Consider the following 18,530-nt stretch of genomic DNA (forward strand, 5'->3'; position numbering starts at 1 on the left):
CTATCGTGGTGCCCACACTGCCCCCAGCACTGGAGATGAGGCTACCCCAGCCCAGAGCAGAGTGGGACAGTCCCCTCCCTCACTGTCCAGCGGTGCTGGAGCTGATGCCCCCAGGATGTGGTGACCCTCCTGGCTGCAGGACGCACGCTGCTGACTCACATCCAACCCCCCATCCACCAGGACCCCCCGGTCCCTTCCGGGTGGCTCCGGGGCTGGCAGGGGATGGATGCTGCGTCTTTAACGGCGTCTCGGGCTGCGCGGAGGCAGCTCCATTGAAGATTTGCGGGAGAGCAGGAGGGGGGTGTGGATGTGGCTATTGGCAGAGCTGTGCTGACATCCCTGGGAACAGCTGGGATCTGCTCCGCTGCTGAGCCGCTTGTCAGAGCCCTGAGCTCGCCGGAGCAGCCGCAAAGATCACAAGCGTTTTATTCGGGAGGGCTGGCGGGGGCTTCCCGGGAGCGATGTTATCCTGGCAGAATTCCTCTTGAACTGGTCGTGGCCATGGAGTCTCCGTTGAAATCGGGAAACAGCTGACGTGCTCAGAGTGCACAACCACCACGGTGAGTTTATTTTTAGAATGAGCTTTTAATTATTTGGGGCTTGAGAAAAAGAAAGATCGATCAGACTTTTCTTTTCCCTGTCCCCGGTGCAAAATGCAGCGTGAATGTGGGCGAATATTTCAGGGATGGGGACCTGGCAGTGTCCCTCTCCCGCTGGGAAGTGCCAGGATTTCTGCTGCTGGATGGGGTTAATTTAAAATGGAGCTGGACTAAATGAATATGTGTCTCTGGGATCCCAGTCAGGACTTGGGAGTGTGAGACGAGCTCTCCTCTTCCTCCTTTTGTGCTGCCGGGGATGCACCTACGGAGAGAGGGAATCCCCGGTCGGCATCCTGTGCTCTGCCATGTCATTAAGGAGTTCCCCTGACGGCATCATGGAATCTCCTTGTGCTCCAAGCGTCTGCAGCTTGCTCCTGGGTAGTTCCCGTTGTTTTGCAAAGACAGAACCTTCCCGACTCTTTCGCTGGGTTATATTTTAATGGATTTACTTGTTTGGAGCTGGCTAACTGATGGGGAATGTTGGCTACTCAGTTGGCTGTGTGCCACGTGACGTTTTCGGGGTGGCTTATGCAATTTGGTGTTCTGTAGGACGGTGCTTGTAATCATTGATACATTAACCCCATTTTAAAAATTAATTTAGACCTCTCACTGAGTTGGGTTTAGTGGAACCAGGAGGTTGGGTTGACTTTTCCCCCTCCTCGCACATGTCCGTCATCCAGTTTTGCCTCATGCCCAAGAAGTTGTGCTCTCATCATTCCAGATTTAGTGCTGGGAGCTGGTTTCCTTGGGACTGAGGTGTGGTTACTGTGCTTTGGGATCTCGGGATCTCTCTACCTGCTCCTCAGTCTCCTCAGACTTCACACTCAATCCCAACTTCTGCTGCTGGCAGCCAACAGATGAAGTTGAGTTTTTTCTTTGAATCATGATTTCCCCATTTTTTTCCTATGTTCAAATCCATTTCTGGGTCCCACCTGGAGAACATCCCATGTCTCAAGTGGCTCTGTGTCCTCTGCCAGCATGGGGAAAAGCGGGAACAGCAGCTGGAGAGCAGGAGGAGGGATGCAGGTAACATTCCTGCCTCATGCCTTCCTCCTGTGGAGGTTTGGGTTTGAGAAACAAAGTTTGGGGATGTGCTTTGCCAGCCGGGTCAGCTCAGGAAGGTGAGGGAATTCCTTGTTCCCTCATCCAGATTTTTAATGCCGGTGCTGCTGCCTGGCGCAGGCTCAGCACAGGAGCAGCTGCCAGCAGGAGAAGAGCTGTTTTCCATCTTTTCCTGAGCCTGGTTGGTACCTCCAGCACAGGTGCCTCATTACGGATGGGCTCAGGAGGGAATTCTGCTTGGGATTCTCCAGAAAAATCGGGAGCGTGTCGGTGGGAGCTGTGCCAGGGATTTCCGCTGAGCCATGGAAGGGTTAACAGCAATCCCTGTTCAGTGCTGTCCTATTGCATCCTGACACTGTGGAAAGTAGGTGGATAATTCCTTGCTCGCTTTTCAGGAAACCCCTGTGGTGGACAGCCCTCATTAATTGTTGCTGGGAAACTGCTTTGACGTCACCGGAGCAGTTCCCTGCTCTTTGGGTGAATACAGGAATAGCTCGTGGTGAGGAAGTGGGAAGTGGTGTGAAATGGAGCAGGGAGCTCTTGACAGGGGATTCTCATCCTGGATTTCTTTCCTCTCTCCCATAGTTCTGCCCAGGAGCCCTCAGGAACTGTCCACAAAGCTTCAGTGCTGCATTGGGAGCAGCGCTTCCTTCTCCAGGAAGCCCTTCGTTCTCCAGGGCTGTGTCACTGATGAGCCTTCACTTTTCAACTCTTTTGGGGTCAGGGTTTTTTTGCTGTTGGTTTTGGGTTTCTTCCTCCTCCAGATTTTGTGAATGAGGGGTGAGAAGGTTGTCGCTCAGCCTAAAGCAGCTCCCAAAAATCAAAGGAGAAGAGAACAGCAGGATCACAGTTTCCTTTCCTTTTAACATCAAACCAATAATGTCCCTTTTCCTACCCAAGGGGAGAGCAGGGCTGAGAGCGGCCCTTGGTGCTGGGAGCTCCAGGCTCGGACAGCTTGGAATTAAAAGTGTTTAATCCCTCTTTCCTTAGGGAAATGTTCCTTAGGACCATTTAATTCCTGGGGTGTTGGTGCAGTAGGTTCTTTTCTCCCGGCATTACCCTGTCAGTGTCTGGGAGCTGGGGCACAGGATAATTGGAGCAGGAATTCTCTGTGTTTCCTTTTCCACACGTGGAAATGAAGTTTAAACAAAGTTTTCCCATCCAGGTCAGAGTATTTCAGAGATTTTTGTACCCAGAGGTGCTGAAGAGCAGCAGAGATCAGCTGGGGCTGTGGCTCAGGTGTGCCCAGGTGGGACATGAAGGGGCCTGAAAGGTGAGGAAAGTGAAAGAAAGGACCTGAATGTGGAATCATGGAATGATTGGATGGGAAGGGACCTTAAAGCTCATCTCATTCTGCCCCCTTCCACTAAACCAGGCTGCTCCAACCTGGCCTTGGACACTTCCAGGGATCCAGGGGCAGCCACAGCTCCTCTGGGCACCCTGTGCCAGGGCCTGTCCATTCTCACAGGGAGGAATTTCTTCCTGAAAGAAGGAATATTGATGTTTATAAAACTTTTATACACTTTTATGCTATTCCTGGGTGTCACATGGAAATTATTTTGGCAGTCCCGATACTGGTCACACTCCTAGAATACTCCTGGAAGTTGACACCTCTCCTGAGTTTAGTCCTTGCCTTGATGGAGGGAGGTACCAAAATATCCGACTATTTTATTCCCCCTGAAATGAAGTTGTGCTTTGAGATGTTTTCCACAAGGAAGCCTCCTGATTCTCCAGAATTCACTCGGACTGACCTGCATTTTCTGTCTGCTTGTTCATGTAAGGTTATTTCCCCCCTTTTCACCTGGAGTCAAACCCTTCCATCTGCATCAGAATTTCAGGATTTGATGTCATGTGGGGGTGGAGATTAGGACTCAAAGCAATGACTAAGCACGGGGACTGTGCAGGCAGAGACGTCCGGCCTCCTGTGGGGACTTTTGCTGGGTTTTGTGGGAACTGTAAGGTAGGGAGGAATTAAATCCCTCTCCAACTGATGATAAGGAATAAGGAGTGAATTCAGGAGAGGTGGCTTTGAAGTTGGAGTTTATGAGTGTTGCTGCGTTTGGGGTTTCTCACTGAACCAGCTTGTCCCAGTCAGAGCTGCTACCTGACTGGGAGCTGCTTTCTCCAGCAGGAGGAAAGGGGAGCGAGCTCCAAAGGCTCTTTACCTGTCGGAATTCCAGCCGAGCCTGCAGACTTTTCCTGGGCTGCTGGGGCTGCTGGTGCAGTGCTGAGTGGAGCCCAGGATGGAGATATTTCGGGAGCTTTAGTCCTATTAACAAATCCTTCCCTCCCGGCCTCTTGTTGCACCTGGCAGGTGCCCCCGATCGCCGGGATTGTCCCAGCCGCTCTTCCCTGGCCGAGGAGGAGCCGCTGGGACAATCCCTGGGCACGGAGAGGGCCCGGCAGAGCCCGAGGGGCTCCGTGCCGGGAGTGGCAGCCCCCTCCCCACCCCGCCGCCTCCGCTTTTCCCTGTGCGAAGCCTTTTCCGCAGCCTCTGCCGCGCCGGGGATGGGGGGACCTGAGTCACCCCCGCCCCGTTGCTCCTGGCGACAGGGCCCGTTGCCATGGAGCTCGGCTCCCCATTGGCTGCCGGGCAGCCAATGAGCGAATTGCTCGCCAGAGCATCACTGGTACCCGGTGGGAGGGCGGTGGTGGTGGGTGGTGGGTGCTGCTGCCCCCAAACACCGGCACAGGGGGACAGTGGGTGCTGGGGACAGCGTGGGATGATCTGGGTTGGGAGGGAGCGTAAAGGCCGTTCCATCCCAGCCCTGCCGCGGGGACACCGCCTTGTTGAGTGTCCCATGGAGCGAGTCTGGGAAAGCCAAGGGAAGTGGAGGGGAGGGAGGCAGGAGTCTTGTCTTGGAAGCCAGGTGGGAATGCTGCAGCACTGACACTGCTTCCCGTGGCCGTGGCTTGGGTAGGTGCTGGGAAGGTGAAACCCACCTGGAATCGTGGAATATCCTGATTTGCAAGGGACCCCAATGATCACTGAGTCCAACTCTTGGTCCTGCACAGAAAGCCCAGCAATCCCACCCTGTTCCTGAGAGCGTTGTCCAAACACTCCTGGAGCTCTGGCAGCCTCGGGGCCGTGCCCATTCCCTGGGGAGCCTGGTCAGTGCCCCAGCACCCTCTGGGGGAAAACCTTTCCCTGATAACCACCCTAAACATCTCCTGACACAGCTCCAGCCATTCCCTCAAGTCCTGGGTCAATGGAGAGCAGAGACTGGCACTTGTGAGGAAGCTGCAGATGGGGATGAACAAGCCAAGTGCCCTCAGCTGCTCCTGGTGTGGCCCTTCCAGACCCTTCCCTATCTCCATGTCCTTCTTTTGGATGCTCTCCAATAGCTTTAGATCCTTCTCATATTGTGGCACCCAAAACTGCCCCCACAGAACTTGAGGTGAGGCTGCCCCAAAGCAGAGCAGGACAATCCCCTCCTTCAGCACCTGTTTCCTTAGCCCTGAAACCTGAGAGGGAGAGGCTGAGGCACCTCAGATCCCTCCATCCCTGTCTCAGACCCCTCCATCCCCACCTCAGATCCCTCCATCCCGCTGCACCACCAGAGCCGTGTGTGGGCAGCTGCACCCGGCAGCCATATGTCTCCTTTGCACCCTCATTTAGCTCAGGAGCGGGTCTGTTCCCTCAGAAACAAGGCCAGGAAGAGAGTTTATTTAGCAGGAGCTTCCTGCCTTTTCCAGATTTGCTGCTGGATCCATCTGAACTGGAAATGCAGAACTTTCTTGCTTTTATTCCCTGCCCAACCAGGAGCTGCTGCTGCTGCTGCTGCATTCCCAGGGCTCGGCAGCTGCGAACTGCAGGTGGCAAGAAGGCAGCAGAGGTGGAATTCCATGTTCCTTTCTGGAGTGAGGAGGAGGATGTAAATGTGTCCCGACTCCCTGGCCCTTGGCCAGCATTCCCAGTGTGCCCAGTCACTGCTGTCACTGGCCCAGCTGCTTTGCCAATCCCCATCCCCAAACCAAAACAGCAACAGCACCTCACCCACCTCCTCCCTTCCACCTTCTCCCACCTTTGCTCCCGTTCTCTTTCCTGACACAGATTTTGTGTTGCATCTGTGTGATTTCTTTCTCTCTCCCAAGGCCCAGCTCAATCCCACCCACCCCCTCCCCGAGTCCTCTGAACTTCCACACTCTCCGCAAGCCCTGTCTGTCACCGTCACTCGTGTCTGCCACCCCCTCGCTGCATCCCACGGCTGCCCGAGGGAGCGGGGCTGATTCATTCATCCCGCAAGGAATCCTCCTCTGGAAAGCAGCAGTGCACAGATCTTCCCTGGATTCTGTATGCAGGGAAACGTCCCGGAGGCTGGCTGGCAGGGACGGAAGCTGTAACAGGAGGGGGCAGCTGATAAATGTCAGTTCTGTGGCTCTGAGTTGTCTTTTCTGGGAAATCTGATAATATTCCCCGTGTGATGCTGAAGTTACATTGCAGCACGATAGAAAAAGATCCTGTTATCCTTCTTAAATTTGGCTGAGGTGTTTGGCTTGGGGGGAAAAGCTTGTTAGAGGGTGGGTGGTGCAAAGGGAATGAGCTGTACAAAACCTACTCCTTTATTTGAGTGTCATGTGTGCAGTTCCGGTGCTGCCTCCTTCCTCCCTTCTCCAAATCTGCTCCAGATCCTCTCAGAATGTTTAAGCCCCCGGCCTGGGCATGAGCCTGGAGCAGTTTCCTACAGTGTGGAGTGTTTTGGGGTGAGGGGAGGCAGAGTTTACCACCTTCACCCCCTGCACAATCCTCCCACAAATGAGGCACATCAGGCAAAGCGTTCCCTTTTCCCTTCCTGACCTAATTCCTGTCGGAGCAGCGTGGGATTCCCTCGTGTGGGGCTCGTCACCCTGTACAGCATCCCTGGGAACACCACTCTGGATATCAACCCACTGGGGTGAGGACAGGCCCTCGCAGCTGCAGGATGGATGCTTTCCCTGCACCTTTTTCCCACAAATTTTCTGTGATATTTCCCACCCACTTGAGGTGTTGCTTAGCCTTGAGTTGAGTAACTTTTCCCTTTCCTGGTTGTCCCATCTATGGCCCTGCACTGGCAGCAGCCTCACTCACTGCAGCCTTGAGCAGGTGATGATGGAATGCAGGAAGCTGAGGTGGCCAAGCTGCCTCCGTGGGTCAGTCCTGTTCCAGTCTTCCACTGGATCTGGCATTTCCCACACGCCCTGGGGCACCTGCCCTCCATGTCTTGGCAAATTTGTTACAAAGCCCCGTAAGAATCCATGGAATGGAGGCAGTTGCCTGCATTCTCCTGCTTTCTGTGTCTGGAAGTGATTCCAGTAACTGCATAAATGTCAAATACACCTTTTGTGCTCAGCAGCTCCACAAATTAAAGGGGAATAGTCTGGGAATATCAGCTGTCCCTGTGCAGAGTCAGGAGCTGATCAATCTCCGTGGGGTCTGGCTCTGTTTCAGCCACGTTCTGCCACAGGAGTTGGAAATGAGTTGTTAAACATCAGACGTGTTTTCTGGTATGAGGGGTTTTGTTTGAGCCTCGCTCTGATTTAGGCTCCCCTTTTCTTTTTGGGAACTTGTCTCTCCAGAGGTGTTTCCCAGTGCCACATCCCTCCACAGCCACGTGGAGCTGGTTTAGTCCTTGCTCAGACTCCCAAGAGCTGCTCTGAGTGACCGGAATCATAAAATCATGGAATGGTTTGGGTTGGAAAAGACCTTAAAGCTCATCCCATCCCACCCTGACGTGGCAGGGACACCTCCCACTATGCTGGGGTGCTCCAAGCCCCGTCCAACCTGGCCTTGGGCACTTCCAGGGATCCAGGGGCAGCCACAGCTGCTCTGAGAAATCCATTCCAGGGCCTCCCCACCCTCACAGGGAGGAATTCTTTCCCAATATCCCACCTAACCCTGCCTTCTGGCAGTGGGAAGCCATTCCCTGTGTCCTGGCACTCCAGTTCCTGATGAGCTCTAGGGGCAGGGCTGATGTTTTGATTCCAGATGATCAGTTTGGAATTAACACTTAATTTGATGAGTGGGTCCTGGTTGAGGCTCTCAGCACCCCAAAGCACAGGTGCTGCCCTGTCCAGGCTCCACTCTAATCCAGAGGTGCTTCCAGGGGCTCTGGGGGCTGCCTGCTCCTTGCTAATCAAAGGGAAGCAATTAAATGCAACTTTAGCAGGAATTTTTGTCTTCATGTGTAATTCGAGTCCCACTTGTCCTGAAGTATCTGGCCAGAAGGAGACAGCAGGGTTGCCTTATCTCCCAGAGCATGTTTGGGGTACAAGGCCATTTTCTCACTGAAGATTTGACTGACTCCAAAAAGATTGGGCTGGGATTTGGGGAAATGCAGATTTTTGGTGGTGGTTTGCCCTGAGGCAGAGCACAGCTCTGGCTGCTGGAATTTATTTCACCTGTGTGATCTTTGCTGGTTTAGAGCTGCCCTCAGTCTCTCTCTCCATCATTTACCTGCCTCGGGACCTCTGTCTACCTCAGGGACTTTGTCCAGCCCTGGTGCCTCCAAAATCCTGGTGAGAACCACAGAGCTCCTGCCAGATGCCCTCAAGCTGGGGCTGCACCCGGGGGGGATGAGTGGGGGGGGGCTTGATCCGAGTGCTTGGGATTTGTGGGTTTGGGATCTGCCCACGAGGTGGGTTCCAAGGAAGTTTCAGCCTGCACGAGCAAGAGTTTGTGTCCAGAGAGAATCTCTGTGCACCCCTGACCCCCTGTCCCTGTCCTGCCCCTTGTCCTGCAGGTGCCCGTCGCTGCGCCGGAGGGCTCTGAAGATGTCCAACAGCAACACGGCACAGGAGTCCCTGGAAATTATGAAGGAATCGGAAAAAAAAGTGGTTGAGGAATCTGTGAACAAAACCAAATATGTATCCAGGTCACCGAGCAAGGAGGAGGTGGAGAAGGATGGGGGGGAGGAGGTCAGCGTGCGCCAGGAATCTCAGGTGAGTGTGGGCAGGGAGAGCTGGGCCCTCACCTGCTGCTTCCCATCCCTTCCCAAAGGATCTGAGCCTGGGCCCCCTTTTCCATGCTGTGCAGCCTTTCCAGCCTGCTCCCTGCCTCTTTAGCTGAATCTGCCCTGGCCAGAGGGATTGAAATATTCCCTGAGCCTGGGAGTGGAATAACTGAAATATTCCCTGGGGACACTCGTGCTCCGTCCCCAGGTTCTGGTGCCAGGGCTGTCACCTCCCTCTTACTCCTTTCTTTGATCTGAGGATGAGTTAATGACTTCATGTCAAGTGAAGGCATCCAGGGAGAGCTTGGTTTCAGGAATGCTGCTTGACTATTGCTGCGCTTCAGTTAAAAATAGGATGGGAATGTTTTGGGATTTCATTTCAATAAGGAAAAAAAGCTCAGTGCAAGCATCATTTGCGGGTGCTGGGACTCATTCCCACCGCTCTGCTCTCCTGCCACCTGTGCTTGTGGCTCCTTGTGGAGCTTGAAGCAGTTCCCACCCTCAGCTGCCTGCTGGATGCTGCTGCCATTCCAGCTGTGGGCTGGCACAGCTGCCAGATGTGCTCACAGCTGCATGGGCAGAGCCAGAGCTGTGCAGGGAGAGCCTGACCAGGCACTTGGGGATGGACTGGGGGAGATTTCTGGGCTCGGTGGCTCTCCAGACAGAGCAGCAGCGTCTCTGCCGTGATCCCCTTTTGTGTCCCAGGAATGGCAGAATTCCAGGTTAAGCCTCTTCCCTTCCCTTTTCTCTCTCCACAGAAGCGAACGTCAAGCCATGGACACGCCAGGAAAAGAGCCAAGGTAGGAGCTCTGCTGCCATCACAGATTCTGAGCTGAGTCCTGATCCCAGCCTTGGGATGCTGCTCCTGAGCCTTTCCTGTCTCTGGAGGCCACGTGCAGCAGAGGATGGGCAGGACAGGGATTTCTGTGTGCTCCTTTCTAACAGGATAAAGGCTGGAATTGCTCTGTCTGGAAGTCAGGGAGTGCAGGAATTCAGGCAGGGAACTTCTCACCTAAAGTTTGGTTCAAAGGCTGAAGGAATAAAACAACTCCTTGTTCAGGGATTCCAAGTCATTGTATATCCCTGAACATTGAGGGGAATATCCCTCTTATTGAGCAGTTTAATTGGGAATGGCTGCACAAGTTTGGGAGATTGAGAGTTTAATTGGGAACGCAGCTGCAGGAATTCCAGGGTGTGTTTTGGTTGAGGTGTTGTAACCACTCTCTTTTTTTACCTTTTCCAGTCTAACTCAAAGCTTAAACTGGTCAGGAGTTTGGCTGTGTGTGAGGAATCCTCGGGCCCCTTCGTGGATGGGCTGCTGGAGTCTCAGGTAAGCCCAGAATGAGACAGATTTGGGAGTGTAGAAGCCCAGGAAATCCATGTTTTGCTAGAAATGATCCATGTCTTCTCTCCTGTGCCTTGGGGAGCCAAAAAATTCCCACAAGAGCTGGTTGAGACCTTCCCGTGGTGCTTTTCTCAGCCACCGGCATCTCCAGCCGTGGCTCAGGGAATGTCCAAGGGACTCCAACGTCCTTTGTTCCATCCCAGGACATCATCCAGCTGCACGTGAGCTGCCCCTCTGACAAGGAAGAGGAGAAATCCACGAAAGATGGGGTGGAGAAAGAAGAAAAAGACAAGAATAAAGAAAAAACACCAAGGAAGATGCTCTCTCGAGGTCAGCTGCTGGTTTGAACTAGGGAGGATGCCGGTTTGAACTGGGGCAGGTGCTGGTTTGAACTGGGCAGGTGCTGGTTTGAACTGGGGCAGGTGCTGGTTTGAACTGGGCAGGTGCTGGTTTGAATGGGGCAGGTGCTGGTTTGAACTGGGGCAAGTGCTGGTTTGAACTGGGGCAGGTGCTGGTTTGAACTGGGGCAGGTGCTGGTTTGAACTAGGGAGGATGCTGGTTTGAACTGGGCAGGTGCTGGTTTGAACTGGGGCAGGTGCTGGTTTGAACTGGGCAGGTGCTGGTTTGAACTGGGGCAAGTGCTGGTTTGAACTGGGGCAAGTGCTGGTTTGAACTGGGCAGGTGCTGGTTTGAACTGGGCAGGTGCTGCTCACCTGCTCTGGGAATGCTCTGGAGGTGGGGCAGCTGTTGGATGTGTGCTTGGTTGTCTCTGCTGCTGCTGGGCAGGAACGTGGGGTTGATAACATCAGGGAATCCTGGAATGGTTTGGGTGGGAAGGGAGCTGAAAGCTCATCCCATCCCATCCCATCCCATCCCATCCCATCCCATCCCATCCCATCCCATCCCCTGCCATGGGCAGGGACACCTTCCACCATCTCAGGGTGCTCCAAGCCCTGTCCAGGCTGCCCTTGGACACTTGCAGGGATCCAGGGGCAGCCCCAGCTTCTCTGGGCACCCTGTGCCAGGGCCTGCCCACCCTCCCAGGGAGGAATTCCCTCCCAGTATCTCACCTAACCCTGCGCTGTGTCAGTGGGAAGCCATTCCCTGTGTCCTGTCCCTCCATCCCTTGTCCCAAGTCCCTCTCCAGCTCTCCTGGAGCACCTTTAGGCCCTGGAAGGGACTCTTAAGGTCTCCCTGGAGCTTTCTCTTCTCCAGGTTGACACGTGCTCATCCCATCCCACCCCTGCCATGGCAGGGACAGCTCCCACTGTCCCAGGTTGCTCCAAGCCCCATCCAGCCTGACCTTGGACACTTCCAGAGATGGTTCATCCACATCCTTCCAGAGCAGAGCATGGAGAAAGGGAGGGAGGGATTCTCCAGGCTGACACATTCCCAACAGACTCAGATTCCTGAGGCATAAAAATGGCTGAAAGAGACACGTTGGATGTGGGGAAGAAATTCCACCCAAAATCCCCGTGGGGCAGCTCTGCACGGATGCTGATTCAGTTTCATTGGTTTATTCTGCAATTATTTTTAAATTTAAAAGGCTGTGGGAAGAGGGGAAGCACAGGCCAGCAGGGCTCTCTAGAGCCTGCAGCATTTAAGGATTGTAAGGCAGAAATTGCTTGGACCAAGGTGTGGAATATCCACCTGCAAGGACCTGCTGGGACAGCAAGGAGGGTCCGGAGGGTGGTCCAGGGGGTGGTCTTGGGGCCAAGGTGTCCTTCCACAAACCCATCCCATCAAACTCTGTCTGGAATCCTCCTAATGGGGCCTTGGAGTACCTTGTACTGGGTGTGCTGGTCCTGCTGTCCTGGGAAAAGGCTGCTTAATCCCTGGGTTAGACTGGGGAATGCAGGAACATCATCCTCGTGCACACAGACACTGAAACACAGCCCTTTCCTCTCCCCTTCCTTCCTCCTCTCCCCTTCCTTCCTCCTCTCCCCTTCCCTTCCCCTTCCCCTTCCCCTTCCCCTTCCCCTTCCCCTTCCCCTTCCCCTTCCCCTTCCCCTTCCCCTTCCCCTTCCCCTTCCCCTCCCTCTGTGGTAATTTGGGGGGTTTTTTTGTTAATTTGTTCTGCTGCCCTTGTTTTTTTTTCAGATTCCAGCCAGGAATATACAGACTCCACTGGAATAGATTTGCATGAATTTTTAGTAAATACACTGAAAAAAAACCCACGGTAGGTCCTGGTCAGTAAAACTACTCCCTGAGGGGTCTGTGTGTCCCTGTCTTTGGGCATTCCTGTATCCTGGGGTATTGCAGCACCTCCAGACAGACCTGCAAGTGGTTTTGTGTTTTCCTCTTTGGAATTCCAGGAGTTACCAGAGCTGGGACGATGCAGAAACTAAAAGCACAACTGTTATTTTATATCCTGTTTAATTCCAAACATGGAATTACAAACATGTGTTTGATGGAGAGAGAGAGGACAAATGATTTGGTTGAATGCAAAGAAATAGTTCTGATTGCCTTAAACCCTTTTCTATAAATGATTGTCAAGTGTCAGCCCATAAAGGAGCTGGGGGGACAATCAGTGGAATTGAGGGAAAGGCTGGCAAGGGAATAGCAAAGCTGGAATCTCCACCAGTGGAGCTTCCAGCAGAGCAGAGATTCAGGCTTTCCAAAGCCAAGCACTGTTAGCAAAACAACTTTAAACTGGAAAAAATCTGGTGTTCAGTTTGGAATATTTGCAAAGCATGGAGTTCTTTAGCCCATTCTGTTACCATGTGGAATCAGGTGTCACCTGCTCCGGGAGTCTGGGACTTGTTCTGCTGCAGGAGAGGGGTCGGGATCAGGAAATGCTGTTCCACTGTCCCTAAAGTGGCCTTTTCCTTTCTTTTTTCTTGGCAGGGATAGAATGATGCTGCTCAAGTTGGAACAGGAGATTCTGGAGTTCATTAGTGATAACAAGTAAGTGATCATCAAGTTTGTGTCAAGAAAAAGGGGTTTGTAATGCGGAGTTTGGGAATTCGGGCTCCCAGGGGAGAAGGGAACATTCTTGGGACACACTGGTGAGGAGACCTCTTCCCTTGTACATCCTGACGTGACCAACTGCTTGGAATTCCAACCCTTTCCTCCTCTTCCCAGCAATCAGTTCAAGAAGTTCCCCCAGATGACCTCGTACCACCGGATGCTGCTCCACCGGGTTGCGGCTTATTTCGGGATGGATCACAACGTGGATCAGACCGGGAAGGCTGTGATCATCAACAAAACCAGTAACACACGAATGTAAGGTCCCTTCTCTTCCCTTCCCTTCCCTTCCCTTCCCTTCCCTTCCCTTCCCTTCCCTTCCCTTCCCTTCCCTTCCCTTCCCTTCCCTTCCCTTCCCCCTTTCCCCCTTTCCCCCTTTCCCCCTTTCCCCCTTTCCCCCTTTCCCCCTTTCCCCCTTTCCCCCTTTCCCCCTTTCCCCCTTTTCCCCTTTTCCCCTTTCCCCCTTTCCCCCTTTCCCCCTTTCCCCCTCTCCCCCAGCCCAGGAATGCTCTGTAGCAGGATGGGTTCCACACCACATTTTTTGTTGCCTCATAAGAAGGGGAGATCCCTCTCTAGAAGAATCAGAGTCATGGAATGAAGGAATAGGGAAGAATCTTTTCCTTCCAGCCCTCCCTGGCTCGCTGTAGTTCCTGGAGAAGGGACAGGAGCTCTCGATGCCATCAGCCAGAGCCGAAATTTCACATCACAAACATCTTGGTCTGTTCTGGGCCCGGTTTTCCCCTCCTAACAAGGCTTGGTTTCCCTGCAGCCCTGAGCAGAGGTTCTCTGAGCACATCAAGGATGAGAAGAACGCAGAGTTCCCGCAGAGGTTTATCCTGAAACGGGATGACACCAGCATGGATCGGGATGATAACCAGGTGAGGGGTGGCCGTGGGGCATCTGCAGCCTTTGGGAAAGTCAAATGTGACCGATCACAAGGCAAGAACAACTCCAGAATTCTTTTGGGTTTCCTGAAGTAGCATTTCATAGAAGCTCCCACCCCACCAAGCAGCAGCATCTGAATTTTGTGAAAACTTTTCCAAGTACTGTGGAAATGGATGAAGAATTGGTGTGGGTTCCATGGGTGTGCTCCTCCATACCCTCAAATCTACCAGGGGCGAGGCCAGGTTTTAAGGTGGAGCCTTTTGCCAAGGTTTCCTTGGGAATACCCCTCAGCTGAGTGTTGCCAAGTGTCTTTCCCCTCTCTCTTCCCAGGGCATGCAGTGAGTCCTGCCCTTCCCCAGGCATCTCGGGGTCTTGTAGCTCCCATCTTCATAGAAACATGGAGTGGTTTGGGTTGGAAAAGACCTTAAAGCTCATCCAGTGCCACCCCTGCCATGGCAGGGACACCTTCCACTATCCCAGGGTGCTCCAAGCCCCATCCAACCTGGCCTTGGACATGCCCAGGGATCCAGGGGCAGCCACAGCTTCTCTGGGCACCCTGTGCCAGGGCCTCCCCACCCTCCCAGGGAGGAATTCTTTCCCAATATCCCATCTAACCCCAGAGTCACATCACCCCAGCGCTGTCCTGTGCTCTGGGACCTGTTCCTGAATTCCAGTCAGGATGAGAAGCTGGTCACTGCAGTCAACCCCAGATTTTGGTTTCCCTGTGGTGGCACTCAGGGGTGCGGCTGCCCACAGCACAGAATCTCTGAGGGAGCAGGAGCGTTGGCACAAGCTCCAAAGGGTGACCTTCAGCTTTTCCCCCTGGGAACAGACTGTTGGGGATATTCCTGATCTCTGGCTCAGGCAGAGTTCAGGCAGGGTGGTTGTGCTCGGGGCAGGAGGTGGATGGATGTCCAGGAATGAACATCCTGGCACCTCTGGGAGGTTCATCCCTGGACTCGGGTGTCCCGAAGGTAGGTCCAAAGGCAGAGGCTGAATCACTGCATCCAGGCACCACCTAATCCACATCCCACCCAAAATTCCCAGCAGCTGACTGCTCCCGCTGGCAACTGCTGACCCCTGAGCTGTGTTTGTCCCTTCAGATCAGACTCCCCTTGCAGGATGGGAGAAGGAGCAAATCCATAGAAGAGCGAGAGGAGGAATATCAGCGGGTCAGGGAGCGGATATTTGCACGAGAGGTAAGTTTGGATCATTCACCTGCCAGGACCCTCCTGGAGCTTTGGGGCAGAAGGTGGCCTTGAATATGCTGAGAGGTCAGGTCTTGTTGTTGCCTTTTTGACCAATTTCCCAGAATTTTGGGGATGTGCCAGTGAATTCCAGCTCCCAACAAAGACGTCTGAGATACGCCTGCACCCTCCAATCTGCTCCTTCCCTAAAATTTCAGGGATCAGTGGATACAGTCCTGTTCCTTGCTGCCCAGAAGATGATAAATTTACACAGTGGCATTTTTGGGGTGATCAGAAAACCAGTTCCTGCCCCAAAGGGAGCAGCAGCTGCATCTCCCAGTTTCTTCCGTGTGCTGGAGCTTCTACCTCCTGACCCAGCAGTGCAGGGCTCTGCCTTTCCTGGGGGAATTTGGGTATTCCCACGAGGAATTTGGGCATTCCCAAGAGGAATTTGAGGAGGCTGTTTATTGTCTGTCTCATGAAGTGTCCAGCTCGGGTATTGCTTCCTGAAATCCCTGCTCTCTGCTTGGAGCCGTGTCCCACGCTCCCATCTGGCTCAGAGGCTGCTCCAAGGGCACTCCCAGCTGGAGTCAGCTCCAAATGCTGCATTTAGTCCATAAAGACCCTTCTGTGCCTGGCCTCGATTGTCACATGGACAAATCAAAGCTGCCTCAATGCAGGAGGGAGCTGAGGACTCAGATTTGAGAGATCTCGGGTTCACAGGGATCAGGAAAGGTTCCCAGAGGCCTGGCTGGAGATCCACAGGGAGCTGATGTGCAGGAGGTTCGGCACCACACTTCAACACACACTGTCCCAGCCCCACCCTCTGGAATCACCTGGGTTTGTTCTTCCAGAGTTACTAAATTTCCTTTTTCTTTCCTCCCCATCTCTGTGGTCGTGCTCCCAGTCTGGCCAGAACGGATACCTCACGGACAGCAGGTGAGTGCTGCCCTGCAGCCCCTGGGGGTGTCTCCAGAGCCCTGCATGACTCTAAAATGATGCTTTCCCCTCATCAGACTCTCCACAGAAGGCTTTGTTTGTAGCTCCCACAGACAGAGGCAGATTTGTAGGGATCTCTGTGTGATTTATTTTGTGCTGTGTCCTGCTGAGTCCCCCCCATGCGCAGCTGCTCGTGGACTTACCGACGGTGTTTTCTTTGCAATGTCAATTTGGAGTCCTTTTTTGGCTGATTCATCAATTAAAAAGGAGGCTGGGAATGACAGGGAGGAATTCCAGCAGTTTTCAAACCATTCCACTTCTTGTTCCCCAAAAGGATAGGAAATCCCTGCCCTTACAGTGCCAGGATCAGCATTAGGATCAGGCAGGGTTGTCCCTAATCCCTGATTATCAAGGCTGGATGATTTAATGGTGACAGTGAAGTGTCTCAGGCTCCAGCTCAGCCAGAGGAGCTGCTGAGGGCCCTGGGAACGTGTTTGAGCAGCATTTTCTTATTAAGCAGTTTTCCCATGGATGAAAGGGTTGACGTGAGGCTGGTGAGTCACCGGGCACAGACCCGGCTGCCGAGGTGTGGGGATAAAAACGGGATCAAAAGGGAGAGAGCCTCATCCCTGCTGGGCTCTGCTGTCCCAGCCAAAGCTCTGCAGATGGGGCAGCTCCGTGTGGGACAGGACAGGAGGATCTGAGCCAGGCAGGAGCAGCTTTGTGCCTCTCCTTGGGCCGTCACCTGCCTCAGGCTGTCCTGGAGAATGCGGTGTCCTCAGCACAGTCACAGGGGCTGTGCCTGGGGTGTTCAGGGCAGCAAGGACAGTTCTCAGATCTGTGAGGTTGGAGTAAAACTCCCCCAGAATGGAGCAAAAGCCCCGTTGCTGATGCGGCTGCAGCTTTGGGAGCTGAGCTGCAGCCACAGCTGTGCCAAGAGCTTCCCTGCCTGTGGTGCCCAGGCCCCGAGGAGCTCGGTTAAGCTGCTTTTGGGGTTTCCCTGGATGGGAGAGGAAGGAGATGTGGGCCTCGGGACCATTTTGAGCTCTCTAGGGACATAACCATTGTGCTGCTTTTCCAAGAGATGCATTTTTGGCTCCCACACGCTCCCAGCAGCCCAGGACATCACCTCAGGAGTTCCTTTCAAGCCTCTTTTTTCTGAGCCAGGCTTGGCAGCTCTTCTTCACCATCCGTCCCCAGGGAAAGCCCAGGAACCCATTCCCAGGCTTCCTAACTGGGCTGATAGACCAGGCTCACTGCTCGGGGTCATGTGCTGATAGTCCATAAAATCCTGCTGTGGCCAGAGCTGGCCTGGGCTGAGGGAGGGTGGTCAGTGGGGGCACAGCTCTGGGGTAGTGATATCCCAGAATCCTGGAATGGTTTGGGTTGGAAGGGACTTTAAAACTCATCCCTTTCCACCCCCGTGCCATGGGCAGGGACACCTCCCACCATCCCAGGTTGCTCCAAGCCCTGTCCAACCTGGCCTTGGACACCTCCAGGGATGCGGCAGCCACAGCTTTGGGCAAACAGGCCCAGCTGGGCAGAAATCCTCACCAGGGCTGGGGTGGGAAGTGGTGTCCAAGATCTCCATCAGCCTTGTCTCCAGGCTTTTAAAAGCTCCCCGTTCTAAAATGGGGAGCTTTTTAGCACAGGATCTTACTCTGACCCTGCTGGGGTCTCCTCCAGGCTGGAGTCAGGCTGGGGAAGGGGCCAGGAGCTGCCTGTCACTGCAGGGACTGGGTCAGCACAAAAAGCTGTGCCCTGGGGAGGTTTTTGCTGTCAGACTCCTTCCCCCCTCCCCCCCCCCGCCCCAAAAGGGTCCCAAACCCAGCTGCTGACTGTCCCCACCACCCTGCCCTGGGTGTGCTGGTGCAGCACCAGCAGCTCTGCCACTGCCCCTTCACTGGAGCCCAGTTTGACTCCTCTGCTCTCTGCAGGGGCAACCGGGACGGGCTGAGCCGGGCCTCGGGCAGCCGCCAGAGCAGCACCGAGAGCGAGATCAAATCCCTGGAGCCACGGCCCTGGAGCAGCACGGATTCGGACGGCTCCATCCGCAGCCTGCGGCCGCCCGTCACCAAAGCCAGCAGCTTCAGTGGCATCTCCATCCTGACCCGGGGGGACAGCATCGGGAGCAGCAAGGGCAGCACTGCCAGCAGGACGTCACGGGCAGGTACGGCACTGCTTCCAGGCAGGTGTGGGGCCCTTTCCCTGCCAAAGGGCACCTGGCACACAGTTTTTGGGCTGGGGAACTGGAGCTCTTTCCCTGCCAAAGGGCACCACCTGACAGATTGGTTTTGGGCTGGGGAACTGGGGCTTGTGATGCTCTGGTTAAAACAGGACATGGGTGGCACCAGGATCTCGGTAGCCTGGCATGGATGTGCCAGCTGGTTGTGCCACCTGGTTCATCACCTGCTTCTTCAGAGCTCACCATTACCTCTCCCATCTCTTCAGCAGAGTTACCTGGGGCAAAGGGCAGAGTTTGCTCCCAGCTCCTGCGACTCAAACTCCCAATTTGTGTTGTTTTCTCTCCTCTGCTGTGCCCCAAGTTGTGTTGCTGTTCCCTTCTGCTTCCAAAATCTCTCCCACCCCTGAGGATCCTCAGGATGAATCTCCTGGC

The 18,530-nt window shown here is 54.2% G+C and overlaps 1 protein-coding gene across 4 annotated transcripts in view; it reads left to right on the forward strand.

The window, feature by feature from the left end:
• The window catches only part of R3HDM2 (R3H domain containing 2), a 40,054-nt gene that overhangs the window by 10,538 nt on the left and 10,986 nt on the right, over positions 1 to 18,530 (forward strand). For 3 of the 4 annotated variants that reach the window (XM_082299133.1, XM_082299135.1, XM_082299136.1), the window contains exons 2-12: positions 8,381 to 8,579; positions 9,349 to 9,390; positions 9,834 to 9,920; positions 10,139 to 10,265; positions 12,036 to 12,114; positions 12,783 to 12,842; positions 13,020 to 13,160; positions 13,672 to 13,780; positions 14,891 to 14,986; positions 15,882 to 15,913; positions 17,851 to 18,083. In XM_082299133.1, coding sequence (XP_082155259.1) covers positions 8,412 to 8,579; positions 9,349 to 9,390; positions 9,834 to 9,920; positions 10,139 to 10,265; positions 12,036 to 12,114; positions 12,783 to 12,842; positions 13,020 to 13,160; positions 13,672 to 13,780; positions 14,891 to 14,986; positions 15,882 to 15,913; positions 17,851 to 18,083 — 1,174 coding nt within the window. In that variant the 5' untranslated portion in view covers positions 8,381 to 8,411. The remainder of the gene's footprint in view (positions 1 to 8,380; positions 8,580 to 9,348; positions 9,391 to 9,833; positions 9,921 to 10,138; positions 10,266 to 12,035; positions 12,115 to 12,782; positions 12,843 to 13,019; positions 13,161 to 13,671; positions 13,781 to 14,890; positions 14,987 to 15,881; positions 15,914 to 17,850; positions 18,084 to 18,530) is intronic. The other variant, XM_082299134.1, reaches the window with a different exon arrangement.

Source organism: Coloeus monedula, assembly GCF_965178545.1.
Source record: "Coloeus monedula genome assembly, chromosome: 30".
NCBI classification, from domain to species: Eukaryota; Metazoa; Chordata; class Aves; order Passeriformes; family Corvidae; genus Coloeus; species Coloeus monedula.